This window comes from Onychostoma macrolepis, chromosome 13 (genome assembly GCF_012432095.1).
Source record: "Onychostoma macrolepis isolate SWU-2019 chromosome 13, ASM1243209v1, whole genome shotgun sequence".
Lineage (NCBI taxonomy): Eukaryota > Metazoa > Chordata > Actinopteri > Cypriniformes > Cyprinidae > Onychostoma > Onychostoma macrolepis.
The window spans coordinates 13308600-13330286 of NC_081167.1; the positions used below are offsets into that span (position 1 = coordinate 13308600).

Here is a 21687-nt window from a genome sequence, read left to right on the forward strand (position 1 = left end):
TGATAAATTATGCTTGGCAGAGGTTTTAGAATGGCTTTTACAAAGCATTGCTATTGTTTGTGCTGGGACAAGGTTTTAGGCAGCCAGAAGTGAGGGAATTACTTTAGAGAGTTGTGCAAAGTTCCTGAGGGTTCAGAGACAAATTGGTTCAACACTCATCAGGTCTACGCTGAAAGTAAGCTCAGCCCTCGACATGAAAACACTGACGCTGCCATAACTCGGAGGAGCGCGGCTACACAACACCGCCACAGACTTACAGCTACTCCAGCAAATTTAATGACCCAGTTGATTATAATACATGCACGTTAAATTGTTTCGCTTGCTGCCAAGTGTAATTTTCAGACATTCGTTAGAACTTGCTGATACACCGGCCTGTCCGAATTTGTTTTGCCAAGCATTTTTTCCCGTTTCTTTGTTTCTCCCGACTTGCTTTAAACCTGTTTGATGGCATCTTTTTCATCATCAAAGGCTATTTCAGTATGCGGCCCTGCCAAAACACGTTTCAAGTTGCTAGGACAACGTGGCCAGTTAATGGGTTATTTCTAATCAAGCTAACTTTGGTAATTATTAGCTCGGGAAAGGAATACCTTTTGTCTACAAGCAGACACTGAATCTCCAATGAAAAAGGCTAAAGGTTTCACTGGGCTTCCGCAGCAGCGTTCACTTCACCGTACCCGGCTACAAAGACAAATCAAGCTAATGGTAATTACGTCACTTAAGATGATTTGGGCAGATCCCCTGAAGGCTTTTGCGAGCGCTTAGTGTCCATTTGTAAGACAGGGGCATTTCTCTAGTTCGGTCAGTGGTGTCAGAGCCCTGAGGGTGAAGGTGAATCATTCACTGCAGGTGTGTTTACACAGGCAGGAACTGCAGCGGCTTGACCACTGAGCCGTTCTCACAGGGTCACAATACAGAATTGTGGGTCAACTAGTGTTTCGAAAGATATTGCAATGCAGTACTTTTGCTCTAGTTTCTCAGATTATATTGCATTTGTGTGCATTGACTAAAAAGAGCTGTGTAATATTCATGAAGATTAATTAATAATTAATTCTGATAACACGCAATATGTCATTAGTTTTTAATGATGAGAGAGCATTATGTCTGCGCATTCAGCATATTTGTTCTAGGGAACATTTATTTCATTTAAAGATACCATAATTTTAATTGGAAGTTCATTTCCAGTTTGTTTCAAGAGTTATTTTTAGATGATAATAAGTACAATTAGAGTGCTTTCAAAGTAAAATACAATTTTCGGTTTCATATGTCGGCATATCAATATTCAGTCAAAGTACTGCTTAGTTTTAATTATACAGAACTTTTTTTTAAACAGACCAATGTATATTTACTACTTGTCCTCGTTACCAGAGCATAAAGTAATCTAGATGGCCAACAAAAAATTTCAAATATAATACCATTTCATTTTTGCAAGCTGCTGTATCAGTATTTAACAAATGTTCATAATTGGCCTCCACTGACATTGCAGTTTATTGTATATTAAACAAATGACAAACTGAGTGAGTTTCAGACATAAAAATATAGTTATTTATGCAAACTCTATAAATATGCCCATAAAACACAGGTACTGAACTCTTTATCTGTATTTCCTTTTCTGAATATTTCTGCCCTCATCATCCAAAATGTGCAGATCATTCCAGAAAATATCCATCAAACGCCTTTGAAATACTGGCACTACAGTAACATAAACAGTCCAACTCATTTTCTTGAGCATGGAGGTTCATTTGACTCTGTAATGAGCCTATTTTTTCTTCTCTTGACTGATTAAGAATCTTTTGTCTTGACACATATAATTATTTAATGAACGCAGCGACAGAATAAATGACACGTCTTTTGTGTTATTATTCTGAGCATCTTGACAAACAAGGCCCGCTGAGTGACCTCCTGGCCTCTCTCAAGAGCGATGATTACACTAATTAAAACTGCAAAACATCTGCGAGGGCCGCGGATACGACGGAATTAAGCAGGTCGTTAAATCAGCAGAGAAAAATATCAACATCCTCACAGACAGCTCAGCTAGCAGTGGTCGCGCACGAACACGACAAAACGTTTAATTGGTTCGAAGCTAAGTTTTATTCTTCTCCCAAATGGATTGGTGTTAATCACACTGTTCGACATGCTAAACCGTTTATCTAGGGAATCTCGGCTGCAATTTTGTCCTCAAGGTTCCACTTGTTGTATTTCTGTTTGCATGTTCTTTTCCTCAAGTGAGAGAGATTACCATGTCCGAATGTCTCCTTCACGGCAAAAACCTGGATTTCAACACACCGTAGCCACGTTCAAGCATCTAACAGGATTGGTGTCACAGATTTTTTATGTTATTCTTTTCCTAACAATAACCATTTTCCCCCCTTAAGTGTTTCAACATGTGCATCAAGAGTTTTCCACAGCGCTTCACAACAAATCAACACGGGTCAAGGTGCAAGCCTGGCCTGCAGTAAAGAAACGCTGCACACGCTGCAAAGCTACACGAAGACGTCGAAAAGCGGATTGTCCTGCTTTAAATGCTACAAACACACAGCTCAAGGCTTTGTGCCATGTTCAAAGAGATTAATAGACTGAGATGCTTTTGATAGGGAACCGAGCCGTCAAGCAACCCCTCTAAGCGGAAGGACGGTCATGTTCTCTGAAAGCCGGTCTCTTGAACATTCCCTCATGGTGAAATGGTTTATGTATGCTGCTCGAGACTAGCTTCTCAGCAGATGCATGTTCCTTCCGGACTCCTGGAGGACATGGGATTACTGTAAATGATGTACAGGTTATTTTCAAAAGGCTGAGGAGATTGGTGCAGGTTCTGCTCACACAAATCATTGCTCGGTTTTTACTGGAACAAATAATTTCACGTGCCATGTTTCAATATTTTCAGCATTGGTTTTAAATGACCATGAGAATACCGAACGATTCTAGGACAACAGTGGTGGGGAAAAAAAAAAAAGATTAAAATGAAAGAAAACTAAAGAAAAATCTAGATGCACAGAGAAAAAGATTAAATATAAAAAGCAAAATGTTAAAAACAATGTTAATTTTTTTCCTGATATCTGAATGAGTTAACAGTCTGTATTAACTGTCATGCAACAAAGACTGTGAATCTTGAAAATAAACTTACAAACTGCACACAAAAATTGTGTATTCTGAATAAAAAATTTTAAATCAAAAACATACAGCACAATCAATGTAGCTTCCACTTCAATCAACCACCAATCAATTACCAAAACAAATTATTTATGAGCCTAATTTATTATTCTTAATGAATATTTATATACTTGCATATATACACTACCATTCAAAAGATCGTGTCCCATAAGAATTTTCAATGTTTTTGAAAGGTCTCCAAGGCTGCAGTAAAAGCAGTAATATTGAGAAATATTATTACAATTTAAAATAACTTTTAAAAACTAGTTTATATGTATAGATATGAGCTCCCCTGCTGCAACAAAAAGTTCACAAATTCTGCAGGAAACTACATAGGGTCACTTATTATAGTATAATTTATATTTGCATTAACTTTAAACATCACTTACCACTTCACGACAAAAACTGTCTGACAGTGTGTTTTATAACTAATAATTATAAATGTCTCTGGCAAACCTCACAATGCTGTTGGAAACATTCTTCAGGCTGTTGCGCAATGCAACAATAAAAATATTTTGCACAAGCCTTTGCTTTGTAAATGTGTGTGAATTTCAGTCCCGTGATGTAAGGCGTGATCCTGGAATGGTGAAAAGATCTTTCAGCAGACGAGACGTTCACTGTGAAGACTTCTGCAAGATGAGTGTAATTAGCACCTCACAGGTGATGACATGTGCCCTCCTTAAAGACAAAAGACCAAGATGACTAATGGTAGACTGATGAGATGTGGTGAAGCCTTGGACATGTTCTAAACACATTCTGAGATGTTTATGATGTGTGGAAGCATGAGTTATTGAAATATGCATAAATCAAAGGAACGTTTCATTAAAAAAAAAAATACTATAATGCTTTGCAATACAACTGATTACAGAATCCCAATTTTAAATAAATAAACAACAGATATAATTGATATAGTTCGTATACTGAAGACTAACACTACATCTGAATACGCATGCACTACACTTTAATACAGAAAAACTGTAATATTATCAAAATATATAATACCCTTTTTCAATTGTAATATATTTTGAAATATTAATATTCCTGTGAATGCAACCCTGAATTTTCAGGAGCCATTACTTAAGTCCTTAAAATTTAACTTTTTTTGTAACAGAGTAAACATCATTTTTGATCAATGTAACGCATCCTTGCTGACTCAACAAATCAGTATGTAAAATAAATATGCAATACTTATGATACAGTAGGCAAACAATCCAGTGAGATTCTGAATTGTGCAGCCAGTGGACACTATGCAATCCCATAACCATTGCAAATTAATTTGTCCCCAATGTCAGGCACTTGGAGTACGTCAGAAACAAAACGAGGCATCAGTTTATAGTGTCAGAGATTTGTCATATTGCATCGCATTATGCTGCATCACGTCCAGTGTACGTAGAATCACTGATTATAATGGGTTCTATTGTCTTTTATGTCCTTGCATCCGGTGTAGACACAGTATAAGACCTCGTATACTAGTAGTGATCTAACAACTACAATTTGACTGATATATTAAAGAAGGCATTTACAACAGAGCGGTGCTTTACTTTCAGCGAGATGTCTCCGTGGTAACTGGCAGGGTTGAAACCACACCCCTTGCCTTAAGGCAGCACTGACAAGTTTGTGCTACAGTTGTCAGTTGGCTGTTGTCAGGGTGGGTATGTCAAAGCCCTAAAATTACAGATGTCTCTGCCTCAGGCCAACAGAGCATAAATCAAGGGAGCGAGTTTCCACATTCCCGCTAATGACCTGACGAGCCCGAGCCGTGGAGGTGGGAGGGATGTTTAAAAAGGAAGGTGTTTGGCATAAAGAATCATCCTGCTAAAAAAAAAAAATTAAAATTAAAAAAAATTCACCTAAAAATGTTGTCATTATTCACTTAACATCATCGTGTTTTATTTTATCATGCGTGTTATTTTCAACACAATGCAAGATTTTTGCTAAATAACTTAAATTTTAGCCCGTCCTCACACAAAATGATCACATATCCTCAGTCTTGGAAAATATGGATATGGATTACTTCTGTTATGTTTCACTGGTGTTTTGTTGTGGTCATTTTATGGAAATAAGCAGCATGAACATTTTTTAAAGCGTCTTCTTTTGAGTTCCTCGGAGGAGACAGGTTTGGAACAAAATAATGGCAGGTTTAGGATTTTTTGGTAAGTTATTTAGAATAACAGAATAATATCTATACATTCTATACAGAGATAAATACATTTCATATTTGGAAAGTGCTGTCAACTGGATCTTATCTAACAGACAGGCTTATAAAAATGTGCACTGCCCACAGGAATCCTCTCAAAGAAGCATCATGGGTTGAGTCCAGTGTCATACACACCGTTCTCCATCTCGTTCTCTTTCTCCCTCACACACAGTCATCTTACACTCGAACCCGGCTAAACTCCTCGTTTATGACTGCTCAAACCTCCTTACAGCCGACAAATTTCATTTTGCCCGGGCAAATCCTATTGCATATTATCCTGTACATTGCATTAGGCCCCTAATCTCTCCTTTCTCTTCCCTCGCTCCATACCTCCGTGGAAGAAAAAAAGCAGCTCCTGATTAACCCACTTACGGCAGTAAATAAATGGCGTGCGCGGTTGTACGTGCCAGATTTAATTATGAGAAAAGAAATGAAAATACATACAATAACGACCAATCTAACAATAATGGTGTGCTTATGGAATTTATTTAGCTACATAAAAAAATTACCCACAAATCTGAATGAATGACCAAAAAACTGATTCAGAAAGAAATAAAATCTTAAATGACAAAAAAGGAAATTTTAATGCAATAATAACGTATTATAAAAAGATTACCTCTATAAACAATTATCAACATGCCAAATCTTTACTCATCTTTTTAGAAACGTTTCAACTGCAGCGAATGTCACATGAATCCCATATTGCTTTTGGTTTCCCATCTTTTCTTTGCTTCAAACCTAAAATTACAAAGAAACAAACAAAATGCAGTGAATGTGACAAATTTGAGTCAAAATAATCAGGAATTTCAGAAAAAAATAAAATAAAAGCAATATTAAGAAAAACAAATCAAAGCAGAAATACAGATTCGTTTGGATAAATATGGTTGCATATAATTGCAGTCAATGCACAAACTGAATCTGAAAAGTATAATCATAGCTATAAGCTCACAATGGGCATTCACAGACCCTCTAAAGGGACTGACTGACCAAAAAGATAAGCAGCATCCGCATACTCATTAGAAAGCTCTAGTGAATACACATGAGTTAACACACAGCAGCATGTCCAGGAAAGAGGGGACATCTAAAGTGTGAAATGCAGAGTGACTTAATGAAACTGCAGGGTATCAGCACCAGGGATGAACAGAAGAAGTAAAAAAAAAAAAAAGCAGACAACAAACCCCCAAGCGATTTGCTTCCTCCTTTTTCGGGCTGCCTGGGAAGCCTCCGCTTCCTGTTTGGTGCGGGCGAAGTCACGGCAATCGGCGGCTTGTGCAATTTTCACGGCCAGCTATTGAGAAGGAGACAGAGACAAGCTCCATTAGCTGGAGAAAATCAGTCTGCCTGGCAAACCTCACCAGTGCTGCCAGTGCGTCAAGGTGGTGCTCGAAGAAAGCATATCTTCATCACTGCGAGGACGGCAGCACGGACGGATACACACATGCTAGAGTTTCGAAAATCGAAAAAGAATTTGCGGTTCATAGATAGAAGTAGGACACCCAACCCTCTGTTCCACCACTCAGCTTGGATGTGCATAATTAATGTTATTATCTCATATACTTAATCTGTTCATCTAAAGAGGACCTTTAATTCTGAAAATTGCAGTGCACGCACTTAGGACGGCAAAATGAATGGAGGAGGGCGAGAGGCGCATGTCGGCGGTATCAGTGAGGGGAAATGTGTGTGGTGTGGCTAGATTAATTCCAATAGCCAGAGTGACACAGAGGGCTCAGGAAACAAAAGGAGAGTCCGGGCCTCTTCCATCACTCCTGGGATGGGTTTATTATTGGACCGCAAGAAACTTTGATAAACACTTGGACAAAATCGCAAACCCTTTTTTTTTTTTAACCCCCTGCTTTTCTCTTGCCGCCTCTTTTTTTTTTTTTTCGGGAGGGGATATGAGGGTAATTCTTTAGAACAGTGAAAGAACACAATCAGAGGGAACACACAAAAAAAACTCAGCTGGTAATAAGGAAATGTGCCACCATTTGTAGGCTCGAAAAAACCTGGAGAGAGCAAGAGAGTGGAAAAAAATGTTTCAATTATAATTAAGTGGGATAAACTTTATTAGAAAGACTGAAACTAAAATATCTCCTAATGCATGCTGGGATTAGGCAGGTCAGAGCGAGCAGGAAGGAGAAATTAAACTCTAAAGGCTTTTTATCGCCATATTTCAGGAACCAAGGGTGTAAAATGTTCTAATTTGGGATACATTAAAAGCCATAAAGGTCTTTCAAAAAGATTAATGGTACTTTGCTTGGATTTAAGATAAGGCCTTTAGCAGGCTGAGAGAGCAGGGTTCCGGCTGGGCCCTCGAGGCATTCATCTATACAGGCACTTGGAAGATTTGTAAAGGCGTCTGCATAACCTGAAGCTAACACACTATGACAGTTTTTTTAAATCCTTGCCATTTTTTTCCAGGTTTTAAGAGCCATAAATCATGTTTTCTAGCAAGACAGCACAGAGAGGGAAGTTATAATGGGTGATCATGCTCGTGTTTAGCGCAGATCCGCTCACAGATAATTCACACCAGGGTGTTTTTGGAGAGGCGCATTTAAGCGGAATTGGTGCTAAAGCAATCGCAAGCAGAAAAGCGTGCGGAGATCACAAATAAGCTTTATAAAAAAAAAAAAATATATATATATATATATATATATATATATGTGTCATGGACAAAAAGCAGCATTTTGAGACAACAAAACTGGATTTTTTATTATTTGTTTGGCTGTCATGAAGTTTACATTTTGGGATTTATCTGCGTTTTCGACACAAGGATTACCAACATGCACTCCAGCTTTTAACCAAATTTTACCCCCACCACCAAAATAAAGCCCCCCTTCGCTCTTCCAGCCGGGACTCCCCGATTTTCACACACATTACTATATTCAAAGCATTAAAGGTCTTAATTTTTTTTTTTTAATCAGTACGGTCTACTATCCACGATTGTCTTTACCGGGGCTCAACATTAATGTCAAGCAAGTTACCTAGGAGACAGAGCAGATCAAAGAGACAAAAAAGAAAAAAAAGCTCTCAAATGTCTGATTAATCAAGCCTTGCAAACAGCTTATTTCTTTTAGCCTGCATGCAAGTATGAAAATGAGATTCGGAGCGCAGTACATTGTGCAGATTTGTTCATTCTTATCAGAACAAAGCCGGCGGCAGCTTATTTCATGGATCACTGGCACTGTCATCAGTGTAGCGCAGAGCAGGTGACAGCACTTCTTTCTGTGGCAAGAACAAAATTAGCAAAAAGTCGGCACAAATTAGCCTCTCATATTTTCCGTAATATGACATTATTTTTCATTTACTTTTTTGATCCACTTTTCATGATTTTCCCTCCTTTTTCATCCTTATCCCCCCCCTCCTTTTCCCTCTCTTGTGACTTGGTGCCAAATCCTTTCACATCAAATGCGGGCACAGAGGAAAAATGCAGGGCAGGAAAAAAAGGAATGAAAATCACAATCCAAAAAAAAAAAAGTGGGCTGGGGGGGGGATAACATACACAACAAAAAGCGCTTGTGCTCTTTGTTCTAGGTAGTCACACTAAACCTTCCCATATTTCCGTAAGAATTACATTCAGTGCATTTCCATTGTCATTTACCTCTCTACTCTCCTCTTTAAAGGTATTGTGTGCCATTTACGCCAGTCTTCAGCAAAGCCTTATTCAGTGCTGGGTTTATTTAGCGCCATTAATGACGTGACCTTTGAAAGGTCTGCGAGGGATGAATTCATTCTGCTCAGCCCTGTAACTGCAATGTGGAGCCACTAGGTGGGTTAAGTCAACAGTGGTGCAGAACCCACTTGGTAATGTATAGTATATCATCAACTGCCATAGCTGAGGAAAAAAAACAACAACATGTAATATATAAATTTACGATGCTAGTCTGTTGTCTGATTTCAAAGCACTGTTCATTCCTTACAGCCGTCTCATTTTTGAGCCTTCCACAAATATATGAAAACCATGGTTCCAAACTATATGACAATAACGGCTTGCACACTCGGAGTAGACAAAGCTTTAAAATAAATGATGATATTTAACCTGAAAAAAAGAGCTTTAATATAAATAAATCTATTTTGTGGGAGGAAAAAAATCCAGTGATTTCCTTGCAGCTGTTTAAAATAGGTTTTAAATCAATTCTGAGCTTGCATTTATAACCCAGGCTGTCTCATTCACACCCACTTACTGAAAAAGCAAGGGTTGTAAACAATTAAAACTCCTACAGTTGTATACTGACTTATACAATAGTTGTTAAACATAACATTCACTCCGTAAAATAATTTAAACAAAGCGCACCTTATGTAAGACTGGGATAAGTATCCAGTTACTAAATGCTACTTGCTATTATTTCAGTTTGCCTCTAGAAAATTCATAAGATGTGTATATGACCGATTGACTAATTAAAATTTGGTTTAACAAATTTTCAACCAGCTTTGTATTGTTACACTGTCGGTAGTACAAGTAAATGAACAATGTGTATTATTTCTCTGTCTTACCCGTTTATTTGTCAGCAAAAGTCTGCCGGATGACGTAAAATGCATCATCTGGTTTTGACAGCTCCGAGATATTTGTGAAAACTACAGATTGTACTTTTACATTTTTGCATCACGGATAGTCTGATCGAACCCCTTGCATTGTGGGTGCTAAAAAGGACCTTTTTGGCCACAGCAATTTTTCTCGGTTTTCTCTAGCTGTGTAGCACCAATTTACCAAATAAATAAATAAATAATTCCACTTACATGAGAATATTACAGAATTATATCGATTTTGGTGCATTGCGAACACTTTTTGCCCTAATATTACCAATAAATCAACAACATTGTTGTAATTTTGTTCTACCATGCCAAATGGGGTCAGCTTAAACAGATTGTAATAATCATGGCTTACATTAAAACAATGGCAAGGGAAATATCAAGAAAACCACTGCACTGCCTGAATGAAACGAAACAGGCCACGCTCCCATGACAATACACTGTGTCTTCTACACTAAAGCGGAGGAGACAAAATCCTCTCAACAAAAGTGACATATTGAGAGTCCTACATTTGATATCCTTGTATACAGTGAAAGATCCAGTTAACATAGCTTATCAGTCTCAAGGGGGTGGTGGGGGAAATAAGACAAGGAGTTCCTGTAATCTTGCCACCAACTTGACAAACAGCATTACAAGACATACAGAGAAGCAGCCTCTCTGAGGGGGATCTAGTCGGAAAAGCTCTCGGTATAATGCGCTTCTCTATGTTTCAGCCCCAATAATCTGATTCCAGATACATAAGACTGTCATCTTCAGGGAACAAGGGAGTGGAAAAAAGTCTGAAAGTTCACTGGCTTTGTGCGCATTTCATTATCTTCCCTCTTCTGAGCAGGCAAGGCTTATTAGCAAGCTTTGAACTCACACTTACAATAATGTGCCATCAACAGTTTTATAAGCTAATTAGAAAAACAGTTTAATTAATGACTGACTGGCAATAAAATGGCAATCAGGAGAAAAAAAAGGAAACGAGGGTGCTAAGCTTCCACTACCACCAATTAAGGGCTAATTACAAACAAATTATATATGTGTTTTGCTGTGGGCTTTAATTCGAAAAAAAATGGCTTTAATTAAAAGAGAAAACATGCTAATTAATTAAACAGCACAAAAAATCTACATTGAAAAGTATGCTTTGTCTATCAAGTAATTAATGAAATACAATAATCCAAATGAGATTCCCCAGCATTTGATAAAAGCTTAGGACCCATTTCAAAACCCATTTCAAAATTAATGGGCAAAAATTTAATGTGAGTCATCTGCAGATATAATAAAAGTTCATTCTGTGATAAATTGCTAATGCTGAAAGAAAATGGAACAAAGAGGAGAGTTTTTGCTTAGCAGTTTTCTTGTTGCCAGAGGGGCCCGCACAGGAGGAAGAGCCGGTCTTGTGTTTCGGTACAGATTGCATGTTATAGACGGAGGAAAGGGCTAAAAATACCTAATCATAAGCTTTCGAAATCAGAACAAAGACATTAAGATGAATAATAATTGGGGGGAAAAATAAACAAACATGCATTATGTTTAATGCAATGAGCCTTAGCAAGAATGTACAAAAGCTGTCAAACTAGTGCATTTTAATTGGATTGGATGAGTTTGACCTAACTGCAATAATAACACTCCTGTAAAGAACACATAAAGGCAAACTTTCAGAGAACCTTGTCATTGGAGATCTGCATGTTCGTAGTTACTGAGACATGCTGTATTTCAAAAGCATATTAGAACAAAAGCCCAGCTGATTGGTCAGAGATGAAGACTGATAAAGGAAATGGCAATGCAATACATTTAATGGGTATACTAAGGCCAGTTCTAATGCATAATCTTGGCAATAATACTGAAAGGCATACATGCGCCCGTGTTCATGAACTCCCGCTCACTCACCCGACTTTATCTTTTTCGCCCCTCCAACAACTCCTTTTCAGACTGCGTCTTCGTCTTTTAATCATTTTCATATTGTCTGACTCCTGGAGAACTTGAAATGGACGCAGTACCCCCCACCGCTGCAGACTAGAAAGTCTGCGTTTTGAAGTGGTAATGCGGAGCTAATATTTGTGATCAGGGCAGAGAAAAACTGTAGGAAATAATAAAGTGTGACAGTCCTTTGTTTAGTCTTGCTCAGTTCGTCTTTACCACTGAGACTTAGACTGCAGCTCTTGTTATTAAATGTGCTTAGAAGGCTAAATGAAACCCCTTAAAAATAAGTAATGCATTCTCTACAGGTAAAAGCTGCACAAAATCAAAACATCTGAAAAAACATGAAAAGTCAGAATACAATTTTTTTTTTCAAAACAATCAAAGCTTTGGCATAAACTTCAACATATAAACTATAATAAATTATTACTATATATTATAAAATTATATTATCATTCATTAACTTAAACATCTGACATCCGGTTATTACACTTTCTCCTGAATTAGGCTTTTTGTAGTCCCTAAAGCTAAACGTGCATTTAAAGACAGTATACTTCATACTTTCATGAAGCTAAAACGTTCCTAAAGGTCAGTTTGCTGAAGCATTTTGAACCGGTACATGTATCTTATTATTGTTAGAGGACATGCAGGAAATAATTTGATAATTCTCTATTTAATTCTGATCAATTAAAAAGCTTTTACCTTTTACATAAATGTATAAAACACTTTGTGAAGCAAAAACAAAAAGAATAGTTAAACCTTCTACAGAATATTTGAATACTCTTATGAAAGGAAAATCTCAAAGGAACCTTTACTATCCACGTTTGTGTTTAAACACCCAGACAAAGATGAAAGCCCACATATCACACACTTTTTAGGATAACTTGAAAGAAGGTTTTAACAAATTTGCTTTAATTTGCAGATTAAAGGAAATGGGGGAAATATTATCATATGATTAAAAAAAGCTACACAAGGAAGTAACCAATAATTCCTCTACATTTAAATGTTTTCAAACAGGAGATTTTTTATATAAAACATAAAAACTTTTGTGTTGAGAGAAAAGGGAAACAGATGTATCCCCAAAGATAAATGGGTTATGACCAATAAAATACTTTTAGCCCAGGGATAATTTATAAAGATCATTCTCAAGGACAAATTCAAGGGGTTCAAAAAAATATCACAAGACCTTTAGTATATCACTGTCTCATTGACTTCGTAACACTTTAATTTAACGCTATATTAGCATGTAAACACATTACAGAACATATGATATTTCATATATCAGTAGACACAAATATTATTAGAACCTTGAAATTGAGGCTTGCCACAGTTGGGATTATTGACTGTTTAGTTGTTCATTGCATTATTTCAAACAGCTGTGTCTGCAATAACATTTATCCTGAGCAGAGTGCTCTGTGGCCGCACGGAGCACTGTGATAATGAATACTAGCCGGATTAGAAATTAGGGCATAAAATGACTCCCTAATATCCAAATTGCCCCCAAGGACCCTTGAAACGGGTCAACATATTTCTCTGTTTATTTAAAGTTTGTTTCTATTAAAGGAAATGTTGCATGATAGAAGGTTGTGTTGTGATTACATCAATTCAATAAAAAAAAAAAAAGAGCGGCAGCCTAATGATTAGCACATGAGCTCTGGTGCTCATATGGGTGATTCTAGTTCAAATCTGGCTTGCGACATTTTCAGATATAAATCCTCCCTTTTGTCTTTCCTTTCACTACTCTCCTCTAAATAAAAGTGGTAAAAGACAGGTACACACCACTGTTCAAAAAAAGTTGGGGCAGGATTTTTTTTTGGAAGATATTATTACTTTTATTCAACAAGGACCCATTAAATTAATCAAAAGTGACATTAAAAATGAATTTTGTTGAATATTCGAATTTTGTTTAAATAAATGCAGCCTTGGCAAGCTTAAGAAACTTCTTTTAAACACTACAAAATCTTACCAACCTCAAACTTTTAAATAATAGTGTATAGGTAGCTACAGTGACACATAAACATACAGCCATGATGTATGGCTACAAAAACAAATTTTGCAACTCATGCACCTAAATCTGAAACCCTTCAAATTTCAGAAATGTTCTTCCATATGTGCATCCTGTTCTATCATTGCACAAAGTAGAATGATGTTACCCAGAAACTTTGGATAAATAGAACATGCAAGTATCATCTCATCTTGGCATGTTCCCAGAAAACCTTTCATACCCACATCTCCCTGAGAGACACTGAATCAATCTATAGAGCATTAGGGACATGTCCAGCAGATGATAAATGCACATTACCTGGTGAAAACTGTAATTTACAGTCTTTAGAGGAGAACAAATAAAGCAGCTAACAGTGGCATTACTGCGCAACGACTGCCAGTGTTCTGTCAGAGGCAGACTTCAGCTGTCTGGCTGAGCGAGAGATTCGAGACTGCTAAGTCTGCTCAAATCCACTGATGCTGTAAGAAGCTTTCTGTGACAACATGGTCCTGGTAAGTCAATCAAAGACGAAAGCCATGCAGTTTGTATTTGTGTTTTTACCTGCAAGCCATGCCAAACTAATAGCGCAGCCTGCTATAATTACTATAGCAGTGTTATTTGATAAGAGGCACTAACGTTAAACATTTCAGTGCTGTCATTTGCAAGCATTAGACAGCATGATGGCATCTCTGAAATTCTTTACCTGCTTTTGAAGTCCAGATAAACTCTCTGTGAAGGAATGGTTAAATCTGCCATTCTCAACCAAACAAAAGAACAAAGACTAGGGCTGATATAGCCGTGTGGCATCACAATGAAGCCCATGTAATGATGAAATGTCTCCGAGAATGGTTTCCAAAGAAACTGTTATTATGTCTCTGTCTACCTGGGAAAGAAAAAGATAAAACCACAAAGATACTCCAGAGATAAGCGTAAGTGGCATCTGTATGGATTACCGCGTAAAGACTCTCAAAAGAAAATTGCATAAACCAAGGGCCTGTTGTTGGCATTACTGAGCTATTTAATGCTTGTTCCCATGGCGCTACGCTTGTTAGGAGCGTGATTATCACCTTGCTTTGAACAGATTCAGATCAACAATCAACAGCATCACAATATGATTTCATTAGTACGGAGTAAATGGTGTCATTTTCGCATTTACACCAAGAGAAACAGAAGCTGTAATTGATTACATAGAAAACTAATATTTGAGGTTAACACGATTAATGCTGCTCCTCCAAATTAGATGGATGGGAGAGCTTTATCGAAGCATGACCTGAGACTGTTTTATCCACAATAAAACTATAAAATTAATCTTAATAGAAAATGAATTACTGTAGAAACTGAAAACACATTTAAAAACAGGAATAGCTTCAGCTGTAGTACGGTAATAATCCGTAAAAGAAAATTATCATCACAAAAAGGATTTGCAGAATGAGTCCTGCAAACCATTTATTTAACCTAAATATAAAGTTAATAACAGAAGAGTAATTAGTGCTTTATGCAATATATCATAACGCAGCTGTGTGATGAAATAAAGCTTGTTCATTGTTTGTATGCAGACTGACACCTGCTATAAAAATCCCAACAACACAATACAATAAAGTGGATGCCGGACCACTTCTGTAGTAAAAAACATTCCGTCTGAGGGTGGAGTGACATAAGAAATATAAATGATATTCGCAAAAGAATTGTATTTTCTTAGTATTCACCAAATGCATAGGTAAGTGAACTGGAAGCACATTCCCAAACCTTTGCTGTACTAAACTGTTTAAGGTTGACAGTGAACATCAATTCCATGCAGTAATGCTGAAATCAAAGCTTAGGCCGGAATTTAGCGGAATGCATTTCAGATTCCATTGAATCAAAGTTGCGAGGCTTAAAAATATTGCCCGCTATGATTGCCCCAACTTCAGAAAAGTTGAATGTCTTTTTAACTGCAATTACAGCTGTGCGAATGTTACATTTTCTGCCAAATTAGCTTCGAAGCGCTTGATCCTACGTATACTCCTAAAATGTGTCTTTTTAAAACTGCAGGCACTGTATTTAGGTATGAGCTCACTTCAAAGGTGTAAAACTGGCACCTTGAAAATGTTTTAGCGCTCGGGTTGAAAGCATTGTAGCCTTCATTAAAAGGCAGAACCGAAAGTTCTATAGACACTGCCGTACTTCAAACTGTGGGAGGGCTTTCCATTAACTTTAGTGTAAAAGGGTTGCAAGACTTTCTGCCCAAGTCGAATGATGTGTGTGTGTGTGTGTGTGTGTGTGTGCGCATGTGTGTGTTTGTAGCCTCTGTGTCTTTGCAGGCAAAATGGCCGCAGACCCATTAGCTCAATTTGTCACAGTTGAAGCGCCCCCCGAGATGGCTTATCTGGGCAACATACCTCTCGAGTAGCAAGTCTGTCACTCAGTTCTTCCGCCTTCCCATAGTCCCCTTCAGCGATGGCACTCTCTATGCTCTTTTCCAGGCCTGACTGAAGATGAGAAGGAGGGAAATAAAATGAAGTGATTTTCAAATAGAAAGAGAAGGATGAGAAGAAAAAAAAAAAAAAAAGAAATCAAAGAGTAACTTAAAAACTCCCCCAGGCATTCTTTTTAATATGATTGCCATTACAACAAATATGTAGATTTCCACTCATAAATGAAAATCGTTGGTTGATTAAATATTAGGCAAAAAATCTGTCTAGCCACAGGAGGTTACCAAACATAAATGTTGGTCTTTAATTAGATATTTCCATCAAAGCAGCAGGACCGGTGAAGCAGAGCTCTCTGTCTGCTATTATGGATCTTCATGAGAGAAATCCCAAAACAAAGACACAACGTTCTCATATTCTACAAATTTCACCAAAAAAAAAAAAAGCTGCGAAAACCCAAACATACATACACAGAACTAAACCGAAAAAAGAACCTCCTGATGTAATTTATTCCTGAACTAAAGTATATTCCATACTGTGATTTCAGAAATGGCCATATAATATTCATTCTGCTTAGGTAAACATTTCAGAGGGACTGTTCCAATCAGCCTCACTCTATTAAAATGTATTTTCACAGCATATGCTCAGCCCTTTAATAATGTTTAATCCAAAATAGATATAGCCTTTGAAAGTGAGGGAAAATGGGGCAGCTGTCTAATTTAACGGGCCAAACTGGATATATATATATATACACATATACACACACATATACACACACACACACACATATATAATCAAAACAATATTTTAACTCAATAACCCAATATTTTAACTTGCTAATGCAAAATTATTTGAGCTCAACATTAAACGATATGGACAATTGAATTAGCAGCGTTTTCCTACTTAAAACAAATTACATTTGCCAACATTCTGCTTACATGACAATTTACAAATTAAAATAACGGCAAAAACTGTTTTGAGTTAATGCTGCAGAATGATAAGTAATATGCATTAGTGCAAAATTGGCTTGAAGTTACAAATGAATTAGTTCTGTTTACAAAGCTTTGCACTTAAAGAGACTTATTTATAGAAAATTTAATCAGGAAATTCCTGCATGACGAAATTAAATTATGAGCCAATGTACAAAGTCAGCTTTCTTGAATCATTCCTCATTCTCTCACATATTCTGCTCTCATCTCACAAAGAACAGACTGAATTCATATACTGTAAAAAGACTTACTGCTTTAAATGAAAATGAGCTGTACTATATCTAAGCAAACCTGTGCAGACACCATGGACAAACATCTATTGCTGCCAACAGCTATAGTGACATAAACTCAGTTGATAATGTGAATTTTGTTGAATAATTGTCTGTTTACAAATTTGCTTTTATGCAGACATAGGAAGTAAAGCAACACTGCTTATGTGTCAGCACAATGCAAGCATATACACTCACTAAAGGCATTTAATGCAAGGCTGATTCCTCTAGGAGGGGCACTTTCCCCAATATATATATATATATATATATATATATATATATATATAGAATACATTATAAATTAAACAAATTAATTGTTTAAGGACTCTCTAATTTATTTATTAATCTAAAATGTTACAAAAAAACATTTAAAACATTTTAAACTCATATTTTCAGTTCATGTGTTTAAATATTAGTAATGTTTTTATCATGTACAGTTGACAGTAGGTTTGTTACCAAACCAATCAGTATTATGATTTTAGCTTTGATTTTGGAATTTATGGATTTGGGACATTGACATGTGAGGGTACTGACATTTTTCCATATTTCATTTTAAATATTTGAGAATTTTAATGTGAAAAGTGTGAAAAATGTGGAAAATTCTCATTACCATGTCAATATCCAAAATTATCACTTTAATCAAAGCTATCATCAGATCTTTATTCCACATCCAAACGTGATAAATGAGATAAATTGAGATAATGAGATAAAGTTTTTCAAGATTTCAAGTAGTCAAAAGTGCCTCTAACAGAGCAATCACTCATTAACAAAGTTTATGTCTGTAATATATCCAATACGAAAGTGCTATGAAACAAAAAACCAATGCTACTGCAAAATTTTTTAACAAAATGTGAAACTGCTGGAGGCTGACATTGAAACCCAATTTCAATGTGCAGGGTTCAAGAGTGGGTTATACGAAAAGCAGGTCCATTTACAGAGGACAAATGTTTATTATATTGTTTATGCTGTTCTACAACATGTGATGCCCTTTCAGCATCTGAGTGGGCAAAATCTTAATGTCATATTTGTTACAGAAGCTGTCCAGTGTATTTGATTTGCAAGCATTCTCCTCCCTATCACTGAATTACAGCATTACAGAGAGCTCTCAAAGCCATTGTGCTGTGGGTTTCAATGGAGAAATCCACCTCATATAAGAAATATTAAACACCAACCAGAACAGACAGTGCAGCTACATCCTCATGTCAAGATTAAGGTAATCTCATCATTAAATATAATATGATCTATTCTGTTATGCTCAGTGTCAGGCAGAAGAAAAGACGCCTCCTCACTCTGTCTTTCACGTTTGATAGAGGAAACAATTACGAGTTACACATACAGTAGGCACAGAACAGAGAGAGGCAGTGGGATGAAAATGCTTTCACCATCAGAGTGGAATTAGGACACCCACAGAGTGGTAGAGGAAGATGGCGGAAATCATTGTTACCATGCAAGGAGGTCTGCTACAAGGAGGCGGCTTGAGTCTATCATTGATGCCAAAATACTGCGTGAGCTCCTTCCAGTGCTCCTCCTGTTTCTCTTCAGGCTCCCTGGGAAAAGACACAGAATGACAAGTCTTTCTGTTTATTATTATTATTATTATCCACTCCATGACTAGGCATGTATACTTTGTGAGATTCAATTATTTCTGCACACATCACTTTTTGCTATATATGGTGGATTATGGAGCCAGTCAGTATTTGGGAATATATGGGTGTTCAGTGAAATAGGCAGGAGGTTTTAAATATGAAGAATTTTGTACTAAGATGAGACATTTTATATTTGTTCCCTTCCTTTTACCTCAAGGCTGGAATGATCTGAACAGATTTTAAAATCTAAGCATCACACAGCTGCCGATTTCGTAAAGGGTTAGAAAAAAAACTAAACTTCATACACTAAACAACTATGGATCACACACTAACAGACTTTTCAAGTTGTTCCAAACACAACAAACTCCCGCAGAAACATGTGCCTTGTTGCTTGGAGATGCATAACATATGAAAACAATGTGTGCTCTAAAATTGACTCAAAATCCCAAACATGATAAAAAACTGGAGTCTATGCTACGTGATTTTCAGCTAAATCTGTCAATTGCGAATTCAAGTCACATCACATTGCATTTACTTTAGATATGCAGAAATGAAATATTTCTTACATCAGTCAGTGAACAAATATATAATTTCAGAAGTATATTTGAATTGAAAATCATCATATACAATTCAGGCTAAAATGTGAAAAGAGTTAATGCCTTTATATTAATATGAAGTATTCAGTACATAATCACATGTGTTAAGAACGTGTATTTAAGTTTGTTGTTAATAGTCTTTCTCATGACCTGCTGACTAATGTAGTAATGTTTTGATGGAATGACCTATTATGGAAATCGTCGTTAACTTTCTTAAACCATAACCATAAGCAAACCATAATTGTCTATCATACCTTTTCTGCTCAGTGTCACAATTCTGTGTCCCACCTGTTTGAGGTGTAAAAACCAAAATATGTTAATATATTGCACACAAAAAGGCATGTGCAAGCATTACGCATATGAGAAAGATTTAAATTGTGTTATGCAATGACGCCTGTGGATCATATTAGTACTACTGTAGTACATCCTACTAGAGACCCATGTTGTGGTGCCTAGGCAATGTGACTGCAAGAGAAATTCCTTTCAAACACAAATCAGCACAGCTGTATGAAGAATTATGTTTGCATTGAAAGGAATATAAAGGATACGGTTAACAACAGTAGAAATAACATAGAAGAAAAGCACTAGAAGATAATGAGAAGAAAACTTGTTATAATGACCTTTCTTGTGGCGCCTTTTCCTTTTCCGCTTTATTTGTGGTTCCTTCATTCTCTGATCATCTTTTGCTTGCTGGAGCTCTTTGAACTTCTGCAACAAATGACAAAAACAAGGCTTTTAAACATTGATACTTGCATGATCACATTAACATAAACTCTGAATGAGCCAAAGGCAAGTTGTTTTGTTTATTCTGTAGTGATTTTAACTATCTACCGCTCAATTAGATAAATACTACATAATTTGTGACAATACTGTATACATGCATAACTACAGTAGATCCACGTACTTGCCACTTATCCAAGGAAACTCCAGGAAGACAATCATCCAATGCATCATTGTACAAACCAGTTTTTGTGTTATTACATTCAACCTGTACACAAGACGAATGTGGCTCTGTGTCTGACTGATGTGAGAGCTGCTCGCCTTGTGTGTTTTCTGCTGTTTCCCCTTCATCATCATCATCATCAGAGCTCAGGTCAGCCTCACTGAGACCCGGCGGCAGAAGTCCACTGTACATATTAAATCTGGCAAATCGTCAAGAACGCGACTCTTGCAGACGTCCGCATTATTATCTGCCACAAAACGGAGGTGATTACGTTTAAAGCAAATATATTACTAAATGCGACGGATGATTTAACGATATCATAATTTATCAGCGAAGTACACCAACAACTGCATGACGCTTACCGTTGCCTTCTGTATTTCCGCGTTTTGAACATAGAGCTTCATCATTGGATCGGCGATGGAGCAACAGCTGTAACAAAAACACTGATTGGTCACTTTGATCTCATTATGAAATGCAATCCTCCCCTTTACAAAATACTGGAGGCTGCAGTTCTGTGTTATGAATAATAATTCACGGCTAATATTTCTGTTAAATCGTCAGTTTGTCCAGCTCGGAATAATAATAATAATAATTCAGTTTATGTCTATTTGTCTATAAATAAGTGTGCTTTTTAACCATGGTCTTTTGCCAAATTATAATTTAGAAATCAATTATGCTAAATATGACGATTATAGGCTATCAAGTACTGGTCTGTTAAACATTTATTCCTCTAAAACTTTGGGAGGTTTGTTGTTTCTGGTGAAAAATTGGTTACATCTTAACCAAAACAACTATATGCCACACACTTTTTTTTCCATTTGCGAAAAATAAATAAATAAATAAATATGGCATCTATTGGCCTCAATAAGGTTATTTAACCAAAAATAACAACAATTATAAATACTATAGGCCTACTTTTATGCAGTAGAAGCACATTTTAAGGTAGCACATTTGAGTAAACAAACGTAGTTTTATGCCAGTTCAGTTATGAAAAAAAAAATATTTTTTTATTTATTTTATTATTATTATTTTTACAAATGGCAAACTAAAACACAATTGCTCATGTTTTCCAGAGTGATAAGAATGCTCTTATATGAGCAATGTCTCCCAATTTATTCAGACAGCTGAGGGCATCA

The 21687-nt window shown here is 36.6% G+C and overlaps 1 protein-coding gene across 2 annotated transcripts; it reads right to left on the reverse strand.

Annotated features, from left to right (window-relative positions):
- Positions 1-3145: 3145 nt before the first annotated feature.
- Positions 3146-20980, reverse strand: fam204a (family with sequence similarity 204 member A). 2 transcript variants are annotated; one of them, XM_058796114.1, is made up of 8 exons: positions 20513-20907; positions 20229-20316; positions 19863-19896; positions 18871-18973; positions 16139-16228; positions 6523-6632; positions 6000-6082; positions 3146-3826 (listed from the first exon to the last, which is right to left on the reverse strand). In XM_058796114.1, exons 1-7 carry the CDS (start codon positions 20741-20743, stop codon positions 6031-6033), a joined length of 708 nt encoding a protein of 235 aa, XP_058652097.1. In that variant the 5' UTR covers positions 20744-20907; the 3' UTR covers positions 3146-3826; positions 6000-6030. The 2 variants fall into 2 exon arrangements, with proteins under 2 accessions (XP_058652097.1, XP_058652096.1); XM_058796113.1 differs by lacking the exon at positions 3146-3826 and adding an exon at positions 20914-20980 and having other exon boundaries at positions 5815-6082; positions 20513-20798.
- Positions 20981-21687: the final 707 nt, after the last annotated feature.